Here is an 18,057-nt window from a genome sequence, read left to right on the forward strand (position 1 = left end):
ATTTATATTGATTATGTTATATTAAAGATGTTATATTAAAGATGTTATATTGATTTATATTGATTATGTTATATTAAATATGTTATATTGATTATGTTGTATTAAATATGTTATATTGATTATGTCATATTAAATATGTTATATTGATTTATATTGATTATGTTATATTGATTTATATTGATTATGTTATATTGATTTATATTGATTATGTTATATTGATTATGTTATATTGATTATGTTATATTGATTATGTTATATTAAATATGTTATATTGATTATGTTATATTGATTTATATTGATTATGTTATATTGATTATGTTATATTGATTATGTTATATTGATTATGTTATATTAAATATGTTATATTGATTTATATTGATTATGTTATATTGATTATGTTATATTGATTTATATTGATTATGTTATATTGATTTATATTGATTATGTTATATTACAGATGCAGCCCAGGATGGGTTGAACGCCCCACATTGCAGCGCCCCGGTCGGACTGAGTTGTGGCCTCTAGGTGGCGACAGAGAGCCCCCATTTCTGTAAAAACAACATCTCACCTTCTTTCTTTAGTCCAAGTGCTGGAGCACGTTTGAGTGACCATGGAGTGCATTTGCTGTCATGTAGTTCAGCGTTAATACGGCGTGAATATCGGAAGAGGGGGACTTTTTTTTTTTTTTTTTTTTTGTTGCAAAGCGTGGATCCGAGGAGCCACAGTCGAGCCATGGCTGCACGGGAGGAAGGAGAGGTTTTGCACAGTAAAATAAGGCACCACGACGGAGCTGGAAGTGTAAACAGCTCAGAGGGCTTCAGGAACGGCTATGTGAAGAGCTGCGTCACCCCTCTCAAACAGGACCATCACAGGGGCTTTCTGGTTAACGTGTGCAGGTTTTGCAACGAAGACATTCTTAATTCAAAAGTGTTAAAGGTCTCTGCCCTCTACGTCGGCGCGTTTGTAGCCTTCGCGGTGTCTTTCCTCCTTTCTAGGAGCTTGCAAAGTGACTCGCTTTGGGATTTGCGGACTTTTCTGTCGGGCTTCTCCCAGTCCATCAGTCCCTTATTCAGCATAGGATGTGCTTTCTTCTTTCTCACCTTTTACCTGCGGAGGAAAAAGAAGGAGAGCGGTAAATGTTGGCTGGTGTCGCTGCCGGCGTCGTGTTACCTCGGGGATTTTTTGGTTTTGCGCTTCTTGCAATGGGGAGAGGACCAGCACCAGATGCAAATGGTGGGCAGGTTGTTATTCGTGTTGGGATGCGTGGGTCTGCTCACCCTCATCCCCACGCTGAAGCTCAAACACAGCGTCCTCATTCTGGTGTTCGCCAGCGTTGTGTGGCTGGTTTCTTTCACAAGTTTGAGCGGTCTGCCCGCGCTGCTCCGGCCGCTCTTCGCCTGCTTTGCGGGGGTTTCGGGCTCCCTGTTGGGGCTCTGCTTCGACCGCTACTACCCGACGAGGGAAGCGCCGAGTGGGGTTTCCTCCGCGGAGGAAAAGGTCCCGGTGATCAGACCGAGGAGACGGTCCAGCTGTGTTTCACTGGGGGAGACGTCGACCAGCTATTATGGTAGTTGTAAAATGCCCCGCAGACCTTCGCTGCCCTGTATATCCAGAGAACAGGTATGTATCTCTCTCTCTCCCCCCCCTCCCCTGCAGGACCACGGCTGTTGTTATTGTTCAAACCCCCCCCCCCCCCAAAAAGAAAAACAGGCCCACTGATTGTCCACAACATGTGCATCAGAGGAAGAAAAACACACAATCTCATGTCAGAAAAATAAATCAACTACTGACCTGCAGAAAACAAAATCAACCAAATAATTAGATATGCATAAGTGACTTTGTGTTAAAAGAGAATGTGTTGTACTATTCCAGGTAGCAGGCAAATTAACATTGTGTTTTGCAGTGTTATTAAGTGCTCTAAATGCTGATCAGCCAATTATTAAAAAGTGTCTTTTACAGCCTATGAATACGTGTAATTGATATAAGTATCCATAGGCTTGTCAAGTATGGATACTTGTGTTAATTATATATGTTATAATTAACACTCAGTAGCCTATTGTGTGCAATCTTCTTGTCTACATCACTTCATAGCATCCATTATTTTAAGCCCATCTTTATTTTTGTGGGGAATAATCTTTATTTCAAAAGTTTATATACCAGATAATCAATGAAATGTGAGTGTCCACCCTCCATCATGCTGAAAGAATAAACAACACAGGCAGCAGCATAGCAAGTGATGTGGCCTACAGTCCCATCTGACTGTAGCAGTCAACAAAACAAAATGATGGCTGAACACGCAGGGATTGTTCAGGGTCTACGGTCCACGTTCAGCGTGTGTTTCTTCTTCTTCTGTTTGTTTGCTCGTGTACACAAGCTGTATAAAGTCTGTTTACATCCAGTGCTAACAGGTCCACAGCAAAGTGGTGCTCCTTTCTACTTTGCATTAGTTCTGTAAACCAATACACCTATATCAAGTGATGTCCATTCTAAATGAAGACTATCATGTTGCATCCAATATGTTGTGGACGCAAAAGCCGATGCAAGTCGCTGACTTAATTTGTATGGAAATAAATGCCAACGTTATTGTCAGCATTTTTTAAAAACAGAGTATTTAAAAACAAAACATGCGCTTGTTTAGTGGATGCCAAGCCATGAGCTCACACACATTGTTCTTGTGTCCTTCACGCATTTTTAGAAATGATAAGAGAACTAAAAATGTATATCCATCAGTTTGTCTCAGTTGTTCTATTTCCAGCAGTTGTTTTTCCTCCTTATTGTGTTTAAGTCTATTAGCAGATTAGTCGTCACATTGTGTCAGGCCTTTAACAGTGCATGAACACTGAAACAGAAAAAACAGGTCGGATCATTCAAGACAAACACAATTTCACCTTTTGCTTTTATCTTTTGAAACATTGGCCTTTGTTTACATCTTTACACCTTCTTTTACTGAAAATTAGCAAGATGTAAACAGTGCTATATATGGAGGCTGTAATATCTTTTTTAAAGTAATTTTAAGTAAGGAACTAAGGAAACGTGTATTAGTTAAAATCCTAATAAAAGTATTCCAATTACACATTTATATTTGACTCAATGACGATCGTTGTACTCATTTCTTGAGTAAGACTGAATTGTCTAGCCTTTATGTACAACAGTTAGTTTTTTCTAGTTTCTTTAGATATGAACAGCATGTGGTGCACTTTAAATGATAACCTTATCATTTTCAGTCAAAACATTTAAAGTTGAAACAGGACATTGTTTTTGTTTTTCAACAAACAAACCATGTATTTATTTAGTCGGAAATGCTTTTTTAATTGCTACTTTAATTGTTTGGTTCAGTTACCTTCTTGTGCTCCTCAAAATAACATAAACGTACCCTGTAGACGGAAATGTGGAAAATGTGTGAAGGCAAAAACAAGAACTTGTACAAAAGTAGTGGTTAAGAGGTTATTTATTGTGATACTATATAATCAATTGAATATCTTACACGCATCACATTAAATATTGAGGATTGCAAGCATATGTCATGGCCTGCGTCGTCATCATGTTGTCCTTAATAACGGATTTGTCAGCCTCTCTGCCAGTAAACCCTTAAGTCAAAGTTGTGAATGTTTTGGTGAGTGTGTCCGTCCATCTGTAGGTTTTAGCCTTATGATGCAGCGTACTGGCAACCTGTCTGAGGTGTTGTGCCCACTGCATGCTGGGATAGATCTTGCTTAATGGGATAGTATGACGGCCTACAACATTAGCGGTGTCGCCCATTATGTAGGTAAGAGCAATTGTTGACGCTCTTGGATTTAAAAAAAAGGGAAATGTTTATAATTGTAGCTACTGATGGCACCAAGCTTTTCCTTTCCTGGGTTTGATAATCTGGTAATCAGTGAAGCAGTAAGTGAAGAAGTACCGTAAACTGAGCATAAGAAATGATCTTTTGTTATATAAATTCTCTATTGATGAGACCGCTTCTGCGTCAGAGGCCGGCACAATTAATAAAAAATATAATTGGTTTTCTTCTGTCTTTCAGTTGCATCTTCAGTTTATGTACAGCATCTTCATCATCATCTTGGAAAAATGGTTGTATAGAGTTTTCGGCATCATGTAGATGAAAGTGAAGATGTTTTGGTCCAGAGACACAAACGTGAGAACTAACTCTTGAAACTTAGTAAACTAGATATTAAGAAAATGTATCTTTTTAAAAAAGTCTAAACAATCATTGTCACAATTTTCAGATCATCGACAGCCTTTTGATGATTTATCATCTTACACCATGGCTATTGTTTACTGTCAGGTGCTTCTTAAAATCGCAAAGCAGGACACCCCAAACAAACATACTGTGAACAGTTTAACCAGCATATAGACAATCATGTGGATTATATGTATGGTGAAAAAGTCCTTACCAGGAGTAAAACCCACAACCAAAGAACTTTCAGAAATACATAATGGTATAAACACGAATTTACTTCATCATGGCCCCATCATGAATATTCGGGACAGAGTCGTGCCATCAGACCCCTGTGGTTGTGTCAGTCCATCTTGTCATCTCTCATGCACACAAGGGATTTAAAGAGCTGCAGCAGAATATTATGAAGCCGTAATACCTGAGTGACACTTGCTTCTAAAAATACATGTCAGAATAGTTTATGGCCCCTGTCCCATTTTTTTATTTTTTTATAATCCCTAAATCCGATTTGAACTCTGGGAGTTCAAATTGAGGGCACAGGTGGGAATATTTTTTTAAACATTCAGGGTTTCTGATGTTTTGTCCCGACATTTCCTTTACCCATCAGAATTGTTCGTAGAAAGCTTGAAAGTTATTATGTGGTATTACAACACCAAAGGTGAATTCACAGTTGTTAATTGTGTATGGCTCCAAAGCGCAATGTTTAGACAAAGCCAAAAAGTTACACACAGCATATGGATCAACATCTCTTTTAGGTTTCGACAAAGGCTGCTGCTTTTGTTCTTTTTAAAGGTACACTGTGGAGTTTTTGGCCACTAGTAGAGCTGTGGAGCACGCTTTGATGAGCAGGTTTTCGTATTGTTTCTTCATGCATGCCAAAAATATTGATTTGTTATGAAAATAAGGCTTATCAGCTCCTACGTTAACTGATAATAGGACATCCATGTTGCTTGGCCTGCGTGTCATCATAGAAATGATGTTTATATCTCTAGACATGTCTATGAAATGAAAATTGAAAATGAAATTTTGCAAATGGTTGGGAAATGCATCCAAGTGTCTCTAAACAGGACGGATCAACTTCAATGTTCACTTTAGAAGTTTGTAGGTTGATACAAAGGCTAATATGAATGAATGAGTGGGGAACAAATTGTGACAGTTCTTTGTAAAACTAAACTTTTCCTTAAAACTAATACACAGAAAAACATACAGAGTTTAATAGGTAATGGACATGCACATGTACTGACAAGCACATATTTGATCTACCAATTTTTTTTTTTCTCCAGCCTATCAAAGCTTCCATAGCCAGTTTGTTTTTATTTTACCACAAGCTTTTCAAGAGTTACTTTTGAAAAGGCTGACCTGCAAATGATTGTTACACTAACAGACTGTAGCTTTATTGATCACCTAAATTCGGCTGTCTGTTGGCACACCAGATACTATCCTGTTTACAGTTTCAATGTATTGATATCTATCACTCTCTTGTCATTCTTTAAATATTTTTTAACACCAAGATGATGTAAGTATGTCATTATTAGCTCTGCAGATACCAATCAGGCAATATTTCTTACTATTTGAAAGTTTTAGTTGTCCCTATTAGTATTTTTAAATTCCTGTAATTGTTTTTAAATAATGCAAGCTATAGAATTATTTTGAACTGTAGCTTGGTCCAACAGTGGGTCATACAGTTATATTTTCTTTGATGCCGGCCCCGTGGCTTTAAAGCTTCTTTTGACAGCATCAACTTTGATAATTAACTTTGTCGTTTGCACATTCTAAGTATAATCGCACTATTACACATGAACTACAAGACAAGAAGTTCACACAAAAATAAGAATAAGTGTTTAGGATTTACAGATGTATTCATTTTAATGTCATGTTGCAGCCACATTATGAGTCAAAAGATTGCTCTATTTTCTTAAAGGTCAACCTCCCAGTTTTTCTTTGCCCGTACGCAGTGGTGTGTTAGAGTTCGGTGACAGTCTCTGTAGCTGAGCACATCCTTTGATTGGAGGTGCGGTTCTTAAATGTGTCAGACTGAGTAGAAAGGAAAACCCTTCATAGTTCCTGCCATCTTAGAGTTTTCAATATTATACCATTATAGAGTTGAGTGTTTAGATTGCTCATTTAGAAATTATGAAACAGGACATAGGTTTCTGTCTCTAAAAGGTGTAAACATGATTTATACATGAAAACAGAAACTTGTCACATTTGGTCTTTTCGGAGCTTCAATTAATGTTCATTTTTGCTCTGATAATTTCAAGTCTCGATTATGTTTTTTGGCACAGTAACTCTAAACCTCTTGCACAACCAAAGCTTTATGGATTGGCTGCAAGGGCCAGAGGTCAGGCACACTGAGTCCTAGATTTATTGCATTAACAGTGTCCCTCTATTGTGTTAAATTCTTCTTCAATAGGCGACCCAAATAAGTCAGTCAATTGTGTAAATTGCGTCATGCACTTTGAGACTCTCCAGTAGTCGCACGGGTTACAAATTAAGACCCACAATTTGAGAAAAACCTAAGAAATTATCTGCTGCATATTTGGGTTTGGGTCCTAAAAATAATTTCATTTCAAATCCAAAATCTAAAGCAAGGATTATTTTGTCCAACCTGAATGATGCAAAGAAAAACAAACTGAAAAATGATATCAGCATGTGTCTCTGAGACCCAGTTAGTATTTTGAGATGAAGTAGATGAAGTGGAGATAATATTTTTTTTTAAGTAGGATTATTGTATGTGGGCTTTCATGGCAGAAATCTAAAAGCTCTTTTTCATGAGTGAGACCTTAGAGGCAGTCCTGGCAGCGCAATGTACAATTCATGGAGAAGGCCCTCTTTTTTTTTTTGTGTGGTCACTTACCACTCCACGGGGGCAGGCAGGGGTAAATAATACACTTAACTAACCCCCCATCCAGACGAGAACAGAGACGCAGGCTGCAGAGAGAAAAGGTTGGAAGGGAGAGCAGTGAAAACGCAGAGCAGCTCTCAGCTGTCACGTTCGCTTGCTGTAAAGCCATGTGGAATGATATAACATTGACGTCACAACCCAGTGACGTACCGCAGGGTGATTGCAAAGAAGAAAAAAAAAATGCCAAGTCTTATTAATCGCCCTGTAGAATATAGTGTCTGCCTCCAGCAGTGATGAGAAAGGGAGAAATTGACGGTGTGCAATAGAAAGAGTCTTTAGGAGGAAAAAGTTGCCACCGAATAAAACCCACTCTGCTTATTCATCCAGAAATCAGACAAAGCTAAAGGCTTTTTATGTATGTCAGAATATTGCTTTTTCCTATTTTATAATTTGACATTTTTGGCTGAATGTATACAACAATTTAAGGCTGTCACTATCGGCACATTAGTGTGAGCGTATTTAACTAGTTATGCAATGTTCACATCTATTGAATAAATCCTTTATCAGTATAAAAGAAGCACAGACCGGGACATTTTGGTACAATTTAATTGTAGATTTCTAGTTTAAAATCTAATAGATTTGTGATTTAGAAAAATAATAATGAGGTTATTTTTTTTTGTCACTGGTCTAATGAGATAAAATTCTGGCCAAATGTTATTGTAGCCAATGTTCTGTTCGTACTGTTTGCATCCTCGGCCTCTCTATAAGTGTTGTCTGTGGAGATGAAAGCCTCGGTGCTCCTTTCCTTTTGGTTTACTGTTATCAAAACTAAGGTGTCTGCACAATTTGTGTTAAATTCAAGATGAGTTGCATGTCCTGAAGCAAGCGTTTTGTTTTGTTTGCTGTACACTGTAAATCCTCCACATGCTGGTTATAGCATATATAAATAGGTCCATCTTGCTTTAAACATTTAAAGGTATAAAGGATAATCCAATGTAACCTTGTTGGGCCTGCTGGGCCACCTACATGCTGGTTATGCTTTATAAACAGCACAAACTAATTTTGCATTATTTTGCATATTATCTTTGCACTTTAAAAAAAAATAAAAAAGTAAGATCAAACTTAACCTCAATTTTAGTTTGTTCTTTTTATACATTTTATATAACTTCAGTTGAAATAGCTTTTAAGGAGCATGCTGATGGGCAAAAGTGCATTGTCTTAAAATATAGGCCATTGAATGTTATCTGCAGTTAAAGGTTATGAGTGTTTTTATTTTATTTTAGGGAAACTTAATCGTAGATATTATCAATGTTGTAAACAATCTTTCTCAGTCCATGTGAAAGTAAAAACAGCATTAAATTATGAAGCCCTGTGTGGCTTCCATAGTTTAATTTATAATAGAGGATATTTATAAATATGGGAACATATTTAGTGAAAGTGTTGTTGATGTGTTATGGGCTGATTTATATAATATAAAGCTCTCTGATGAAATGAGAAGCTGAGCTGTTGTTGAGCTTAAGGAGAGTGACGTGTGAAGTTAACCTCCGTGTTCAGGAGCTTGTGTTACAGTCGCAATATCAAGGCCGAGATGTCCTAATTCATTGCTTAGCAACTCCTCTCTGATGCCACTTTGATAGTAGGTTAACATTTTATGAATGCAAAATCATTTTTCTATTTATGAATGTTGCCTATATGTAATGGAGTATTTTTTGTTTGAAAAAATATATAATTTCATTAAATTTGGTTTGTTCTTATTGGATCCTGGTGGGCTGCTGTGACAGCTTCTGTGAATTATATTGGCCTACTTTCGTAAACGTCACAACTAGTTTGCATAGCTGCGTTTAATTTTCTCACCGGCAGCAGCAGGACCGGTACAAAGGGTTAAGCTGAGCGAGGTGCTGTGTGTTTGGCTGACTGCAGAGTGAAACAGGATGCAGCGGCTGCATTGTCAGCCTGCTGGTGTGAGTGCAAACAGATGAGGAAATGCTGGAGCGGGTACTCCAAATCTAGCGTTACCCTGGAAACGGTTTGCGTCATGATCACCAGCAATTAGCTTGCCGCTCTTTAGTTTTCATGATAGGTCTACCAGAGCTTAGCCTTAATGACTCCGGTGTCTGAAGAGTCACCGTGAAAAAAAAAAAGGGCTCGCAAAATATTCACAGACGGTTTTTATTTTCTTTCTGTATCATTATTATTTTAGGACATAGTTAGGGTTATGGCTTGTTTGATGCTGTGTTGTGAAATGCGTATAAAGAGCTGTGCAGCTCTCCCCCTCTTTCTTATCTTTCTCTAATGAGCCTTGATGTGATGTCCTGACCTCGTCTATCTGCTTGTATTATTATGCACAAAGCTCATTCGTGGTGGAGTTTTTGTGTTGTTTGGGCTCAGAATGTTGGACTAAAGAGGGGGATGCCAAGACATCAACTAAGTTTTGGCTAATTTGACAATATTTTCCCCCTGCAACTATTGTATCAGCCTCCCATAAGCTGCTTGTTTCCACTTCATGAAAAAATGTGAAAATTTAAAATGTATATATTATATAACTAATGAGAAAAATGTTCCTCACACTGCTGGCTTTTGCACAATCAAGCTGTGTTCGCATCAAATATTTTTTTTATTACACCACAAGGTTCCCAACAATGCAAATATTTCAGGTGACTGAGCTTTTAAGTTCAGGATGAGGTTGTTGAACCTTCCATGTGTTGACTGTTGGTTCAGTTCGTGACAGGGTGAGAGTGGAGGGGGAGGGAGCTCGGCCAGGTTTTGGTTGAGGGGTTGGTGTGGTTAAGTTAGACTTCTATGTCATAGATGGTGTGAACGCATATGTAAATTGTTGCTGTGGGAATTTAAGCATGAGGGCAGGGATGTAGTTTATTTACGTTTAAATGAAGTGAGTGCATACCAAAGGTTTTACTGACTGTTAATAGTCCCCAGATGACTTTATTGATACAACATCATCTTTTCCTTCAATTTTCTTAAAGCTTTATATGAAAATTTGAAGGCATGGTTAGACTATAGTGATTCAAGCTTTTTGTGGCACTGAGAATACTACAATTATAATTTTTGCTTTGCATTCTCATTTAAACATTACACAGCAATCCCACCAAAATGTGTACACTCACTTTGTCCCTCTACTTTCCTCACCCTCGTTTTTATTCTCTCTATCTCCGTCTCTCTTTTTCTTTCGGTCTTTCTCTGTGCGCCTCTTTTGAAAACGGTGTCAGCACTGCTGCTTTTACACCAAAAGGCTGTTGCTAAGTGACGGTTGACGTCAGCCACAGCTACAGAGGAGGGCTTGTGTGTGTTTAGCAGCTGAGGGCAGATCCCACTGAAAAGGGCAAAACTGAGAAGCACTATTAGTCACTGCAATGAAAAACCCGAACTTCAACCAACAGGACCGCCATTTCCAATAACTGCAAAATTTATTCGGAGTGACTTATGGTAAAAGTAAATCTTTCAAAGTGGAATGATGAGGTTTAAAGCAACAAAAAAAAAAAAAAATTTGAGAAACTGCTCTCGACCAATCCCCACCCCTTTTTCTTCACTTTTTCTTTAGTCTGTCGCTGTCTCCTTTTCTTTCTCCCTTTAACCCCCGTCCGCCCCTCCCCCAACATACAAGCACACACACACACACACACACACACACACACACACACACACACACACACACACACACACACACACACACACACACACAGGCTCAAATGCCAGACACCCCTCCTCCCCTTCCCCTCACATAATGTAAGTAAGATTTTGTAGATAGATTTTGTGTCTGACGAAAGTCTCTGCCTCAGTGTGATATCTCCCCCATCCGGCCAAGGTTGCTCTTGACTCGATCTGCTCGCCATTGTTCCCGGGGACCTGACCCCCCCCCTCTTCCCTTCTCTCTCTCCTGTGACAGCACATGAAATTTGACCCGTTCAAGTGGACCAAACAAAAAGCTTATCTGCATTTCAGGTTAAAATAATAGTGCGCTTTTTCCGTTCACAACTCATAAAGCATTGTTTTTAGTTATCGCTCAGCAAGAATTTAGCACATTTCTGTTGCAGTTTGATACTTGTTTTTTCTGCATCTAAGCTACAATATAGAACCAAAATAACAAGTTTATGCTCGCTTGACACGCACGAGACAGTATCTTTTTATTGTGAGAAAGGTTAGAGAATAATGAAGCGTAATCTACCACATATACAGTAGAAGACGGTCATGTCCGTTTTTTTTTTTTTATATATGGCTGATGCAGGCTGCTGCTGGCAGAGATATGTGTTTGCAGCAGTCATATGGAGCTCACTGATGGCAGAAGGAGTGAGTGGAGGGCACAGGGTTTTAATCGCACCCCCCCCTCTGCAGCTGATGCACACTGTGCCTCTCTGATACTGTCAGAGTTTGGGCCCGCCCCAAAACCGTTTGCTCCCTGGGAAGGCCCTGTCATGAGGTGCTCATAAGAAGTTTTGAAGAGTGATATTAAGTGATCAAGGTCTGATGGGCGAGGGGTTTGATTGGCCGAAGAGATTTTATTGGCCGAAGAGATTTCCCTTCAAGCAGAAGACCAGTTTCCTCCACTCTAGTGTAACTGTTAAAATGTTTCTTTGTCAAGACATTTAATCCCCTGCAGCTTCAGTGGCACACCTGGCACTCTGTAATGATGCAAGCCAAATATTTATTTCTATATTCAATGAAGAGATACCGTATTCATGTATTTATACCCTATAAAAGGTTAAAACTGTTGTCTCTTGCTTATACTGATACATCTGCAATGCATTGGATTGATTGCTGCAGTGCGACCTTATTTGGGCCCTAAATGATCCTTACCTGTATCAAAGGATTGACTGGATCGACACATGACCTCATGCCACATATAAACAGCTGGCAGCTGAGTATGGCACCAGAGATACGGGGCATTAGGCACCAGGTGCTCTGCTGCAGTCACAAGTAGTTGGCTGGGGGGGTCGGCATGGATTAAAGATGCAGTAAGTGCGTCATAAGGTGAACTCTACCCGCCATATGATCACATAGAAAGTTTTGTGTTACTTTTAATAAGTGATTGAAAAACAGGTTGGTTGGTTGGTAGTACAATTAGCAAAAGCAGGCTTAAGCAAATTGAGGAGAACAAACAATGCAAAATGCAGTTGACATTTTCTAGGCTAGCTAGTTGGTTAACAATTGTTTTATTTGATCCTTTCTTTATGTCTTTTTCTTTTCACAAAACAAGTCTGAAAGTGCTACATTTTCATCATAATAATGATTTCTGATATTTATTTCACCCATATTTTGGAACAGATACTTAGTTTTATTACACAAGTATTTGAGCTGAAAAAAGACTGCAACATAGACCTAGAAATACTTATACAATTTAACACAAATGTCTAGATAAAACACATCCAGGGGACAGAGACCAGTTAATCTCAGTATGCTCATAATCATTTACATTTTATCTGTTAATAAGTGCTTGATCACATGCACCAATATTGGCAAGATTGGCAATGCTGAAAATAAAAACAAAACATTGCAGCCCTACCTAAGGCAAAAAGTATCATAGAGGTTCTCTGTTAAGCTATGTATACAGCGAATGTAATTTATCATGTTTTGGACACATTAATAGGCTGTCCATGGAGATAATGCTGTGAAGTTAACTGTGTGCATGTCATGGAACAACAGAGGAGCCAGAGAAACAAGCTTAAGGTCACATTCAGGCAACGCAACTCTACAAAACAAACAGTGCTGAAATGTTTACTGGGTGTCAAGTCTGTATATTGTATCATGACACTTGAGCTAACTGATTTTTGCACCCAGTATTCAGTGAGTCAGACGCTTCATGACAATAAACTTTACTGATGTAGATTCTTTCATTTCAGGAATTATGCAGATTGTTATTTAACAAGGTGGATTAATAATTATAGGCACATGACTTGCAAGAATAACAGAAAACAGCGTCAATGAAGAAAAAGGTAAACCCTGCACACTTACTCCATGCAAATAAGGTTTGAAGCTTAGTTCTGTGTGGCTGTGTAGCAACAAGGCTGTAAAGCGTACAAAAGTTTGGCGCGTATCTCCTCCTACAGCGTTGCCAACACATGCGTCAAAATACATCAAATCGTGCGGCCTGATCGGGAATCGTGTGCTATGACTTTTCTCAGAGATTCGCCTAGCGGTTTCCATGGAAACCACAAAAAACGGAGAGACATTTCCCCATAGAGATGAATGCATTTTGGGAGTGAAAAGAGTTCAAAAACACCAATAACATCAATATGTTGTCCATTGGAATCATTGTTTTACGATTAGGGGAAGGAGTTTGACAGCTAGTTTTGTGCTAAATCAATGTCTACTCTCTTAATTAGTCTGCTTCTCCACCCAGGTGCTCCAATCACCATGGCAACCAGTGACACACATGCACAGAAGCATGTGGGCATGCATGCAGTGTGTTTGTGTGCGTGTGAACTATGAACTATGAATCTCAAATACAGAGATGCGTTCGGCAGAGTCTTTTCTCTCTGTTGATATTATTTATGCGATTGGACTTACTTTTTTTTTTTCAAATGAACCTCAAAGGTACCTCAAACGAACCCCAAACGAACCCTAAATGAACCTCATACAGCTGTCTCAGAACTGTTAATACATGCAACGTCTTCGGGCAGTAGCAGCCGCACAGTAAAATTTCTTACGAAATTTTCTAGTTTATACTTGTCGTTGTGAAGAAATTGATGATATCACAGCGATGCGTCAAAGAACCGCTAGTAGTCGCTTGGTTGTGCACCTCTGAATTTTCTAACTTGATGGGCACGGTGCACACAATCACCGGAGCGTCACAAATAGTTCACTGATAAAAGCACTATTTACCTGTTTAAGGATAATACAAAGAAGGCCAATTCGTTTCTAGATGCTTTAGAAACAAAAATCTCCATTTGAGTGTATGTTTTGCCAGCCAAATCAAATTGTTACAGGCTTTTCAACTTTCATTTCTTTATAATACATTTAATACTTGACTTATTTCTTTAGACGGCTTGTACAAAGTCAATAAAATAGTCCATGAATATGAGATATGAGTTTCCGGTTTATTACAATTCCTCCTCTGAATTTTGGAGGTTGGGTTATGGCTTTTTGGTGGTTACACTTTTTGTCTTCTTGCTACTTCACCGTACCTTTTGTTTGTACGTCCTCTGGCGTTTCAGAGAATCATGCAACGAACATCGCATTGAGAATAAACACCTCTGTGCATCCTCGAGGCTTGCGTGCCATCTACGGAGGCTACGGCAGTGTCAAGCACTAGTATAAACAAAGCTTAATAGGTGTCAATCCCACTTGGATCTTTGTCAGGTCAGAATGCCTGAAAAATGGAAACCACACCCATATTTTTAAATCATGCACACCAATAAGCTAACAAGCTCTGTCTTGACAGGTGTGGTTCATCCAAAGTGCACCGGATGATTTATTATCCAAAAATGCAATAGACAATTAACAATACAATAAAGTACATCTAGAAAAGTACATAAAGAAAAAAGAAAAATTGATAAATGCAAACTACTTTAATCCAATCAAATTTACATCCTTTTATTCTTCAACTTGACAATCACTGTTTTCAAACTACAGAAGTTTGGCCCCTTTTAAACTTTAGATACTTTATTTACAAACAGGAGTGCTCTTTTTCAGAATTGACAGTGTTTTGATACCTAGAAATGTAAAGTCCAACAAAGGAGTGTATACAACACAAATCTTGTTAAACCGGGTACATGTAGGCCTCACCTTTGCTCTCGTTAACTCTGTTTAGTAAACCTACCTCAGGTTTGTTTGTCTGACTCTGACTCATCTGACAGTCGGCCAGTGTTCCAGTATTTATGCCATGTGGCATCTGTCTCAGGTGATGCAGGCAGAGCTTGCGGAGCTCTGAGTTTTTACTTACAGATGTAAAATGCTGATCTCTGGTGGTTCCAGCATCATGTTCTGACCCGCACACTCTGTCAGCACTGGCTGCTGAGTCTGCTCGTTCTGGAGATGGGACATTCAGGGGAGAGAAACTCAAGACCCCAGTCTACTTGAAAGGAGCCGGCTTAAGCTGTGAACTGCAGGATTCATTTGTGAGGAATTTTAGATTTAACACTTAAAAAAACTGCCCTTACACATTAGTCAACTTTATTACATTTTCTATTCTGCCTTCATTTGTTACATTCGTCTTTAACAGCCATTTAGGATACATTTTGGGTGGATTTATGTTTGTTGAATGCATCAGTAACGAAAGATTAGTATACATAAATAAATTAGTATATCCTGTGCTCAGTTGTTGAATTGCAGTCATGTGACTGTTGCATCCTGTGATGAAGGTCACCCCCAAAAAGCCTCTCTGGAATGCCTTTGTGCTAATTAGCAGAAATATCTATTGAATTCAAATATTGTTTATGCAATCTTTCTTAAAAGCAGGAAGAAAGGTATGTTTCTTTCTCTGACTATTTTCAAGAATCTGATTTTAGAAAGAATGTTGAATGGATTTACAGCATCAATTTAAAAAATTCCCTTCTTTGGCCAGTACTTCTTGAACTCGACTGCTCGTCCTCACTTTGCACTCTTTCACTCTTTCCCAACAGCAGCTTCTCCATGATCGTCTCTTAGAGCATACTGGCCTCATAACAGTCTCTCTTCATTATGTGTGCACTAAACACCAGGGACTCTACAGTGTGAAACACCCCACCCCTGAACCAAGCCAGGGTGGATAATTCTAATGAAACCTCAACTTATTGCTTTTGCTGTTGCAAGTTGCAACAAAATGCATTTTGGGCCTCTTACAGTGTATGATTTATGATTTAGTCCCTGATGTGTTAAAGTGTTGCAAACACTATCAGCATGGCGTTGCTGTATGCCCACACATTGTCTTAAAAAGCGTTCAATTGTCTGGCCATACCAAGGGAAGTGGATTGTTGCAAACTTGTGGTTGATTGCCTCACACTGAAGAAGGCCAGTCTTTTACATTTTAGCTGTCAAAAATATTCAGAAAAATCCAGAAATGTGTTAAACGTTTATATTAAAGGATTAAACAGAGAAAATCCAACAAACTTTTCTTTCCAATACCCATACTACCATATGATTTAGTATATCAGAAAAAGATTTAGCATGTCCCAGAACATAGTATGTTAATTAAAGTATGCCAAAAATACAAGGATGTCAGTATGCAAACCAGCATACTTTTCTGGCTATTCTGACCCACAATCCTCTGCGCAGCTGATATATGAGCAAGTGGGTCAAAGGTCTAGGTGCAATGTTATGAGGAAGTAGTATGTTCCAATTGAATGCCTACTGCGTGCAACAGTAGGTACTTTTTAAGGGCAGCTGTAATATGTACTGAAAGTAAAAAGAAAAAGTATGCATTTTGAAAAGCAGACTCAGTGTTTTCCTCAACACAGACCCTAAAGCTGCATTCTTTGATTTCTGGCCATTAGAGGGCAAAATAAATGAAAAAATAGCTTACATACACACATCTTTGACCTACTAATTTTGTCTTTATATATAGCCTAGGTGTTAGCAAACAGTTGCATACTTACACATTTAGCAGACCCAAAATTTACTTATCACTTTTATCTCTGGTTTGGTCTCCTCCAACAAAAATTGGTGCATATTTAGGTCACTACATGTTTCACTTTCTTCACCAGCGAGTCACTAACTTTGTCTGCTGTTAGGCACGTAGCTTTTTGACTGAAAACAGCTTCCTGCTGTTGCTAGAGATGGGAGTTGATGAGAGTGGGGAACTACGGACTTTAACATACAGTAAATACTCGGCTCTTAAACCAAAATATTGACCTTAAAGACGCTAAAAGGCTTCATAGAGCTAAAGAGCATAGTAATAATTCTCTCTGGACTTCTGTGTGTGTGTATGAGCATAATGATTTACAGACACTTCTTTTATGATCTTATATCACTCAGCAAAGTTTCTATAGACACACCTTGTAAAAATAATATCCAGCTACAGTCGCCTGACAAAAAACCTTTGTAGCTGTGAGGCATTTTGAAAAGGACATGAAGGAGCCCCCGTATGATGCTGACCTTTACCTCTATGATCCAACCCAGACCTTCACACCACCATCAGGAGGGCAGGAAAGGACAGGCTGCAACATGCCCTTCGTTTCTATGGAGCAAACAAACTATGAATTTCCCTAGAAGAGTGCATTGAATTTGGTTAAATTACCCTCATACTGTATAACCATAGGTAATTTGAGTGCAATCTCAAATAACTTTAACAAAATGGAGACAGATGTTGAGGCGCTCAAGAGCGGCCGAGTTCGATATTGATTTTGACCTTTAACTTGACAAGTGTACAACTGTAAGCTTCTTAAGCTTTTTTTCCCCACTCAGCTTTAAAGGCAGCTTTGTGAATTTGATATGTAAAAAGTAGAATTAAGAAGCTGAATTGAGCCAACGTTGGCCACTTGGTTGTAAATGATTTACTTAACACATAATTTCTGTTGTGGCGTCTCTTCTCACTGCTCTTTGTGTCCGTCTCCCTCTCTCTACTTTCCTGTTAACTCCTCCTCCCACTGCTCAGGCTCTGATGGATGGCGTTTGTGTTCACATGCTTGTTATTGGCCAGAGCTCCAGGGCTCAGGCGTTAGGTTGTGTTTATGAGAGGAGCCTGCACTGATTCCATGATAAAACCAGATGTTCCCTTACAAGGCGTCGAGCCTCCCTCATCTAGCTCTCATGTCCATATCAGGTATAACCTTCCTGTTGTACTCAGGTCTCCCAGCCTCCAAACCTTAGCGTGGTCTTGGGCTCCACAGTGGTCAAAAAAGGTTGCCTGTGAAGGACATACGTGACATGTTTGCACTTTGATAAAGAGAAACAGTCTGAGCTAGAATATACTGAGAATATGGATTATTTGTTTAACAACAATTACAGCAAATTACTAATAAAAAAATTCAAACTATTACATTGATATTAAAAAATGAAAGTGTAGCTTTTTCTCACATTTGAGAACTTGTGGCCTCAGAGTGTGCTGCTTTTTGCTTGATAAATGACTTAACCACTCAATCAATTTTCAAAATTGTTGTCCATTAAT

General features: G+C 38.7%; 1 protein-coding gene across 2 annotated transcripts in view; it reads left to right on the top strand.

Annotated features, from left to right (window-relative positions):
* Positions 1-710: 710 nt before the first annotated feature.
* The window catches only part of pde3b (phosphodiesterase 3B), a 43,670-nt gene continuing 26,323 nt past the window's right edge, over positions 711-18,057 (top strand). For both annotated transcript variants that reach the window (XM_054614237.1, XM_054614245.1), the window contains exon 1: positions 711-1,620. In XM_054614237.1, coding sequence (XP_054470212.1) covers positions 733-1,620 — 888 coding nt within the window. In that variant the 5' untranslated portion in view covers positions 711-732. The remainder of the gene's footprint in view (positions 1,621-18,057) is intronic.

The sequence above is a fragment of the Anoplopoma fimbria genome, chromosome 2 (assembly GCF_027596085.1).
Source record: "Anoplopoma fimbria isolate UVic2021 breed Golden Eagle Sablefish chromosome 2, Afim_UVic_2022, whole genome shotgun sequence".
NCBI classification, from domain to species: Eukaryota; Metazoa; Chordata; class Actinopteri; order Perciformes; family Anoplopomatidae; genus Anoplopoma; species Anoplopoma fimbria.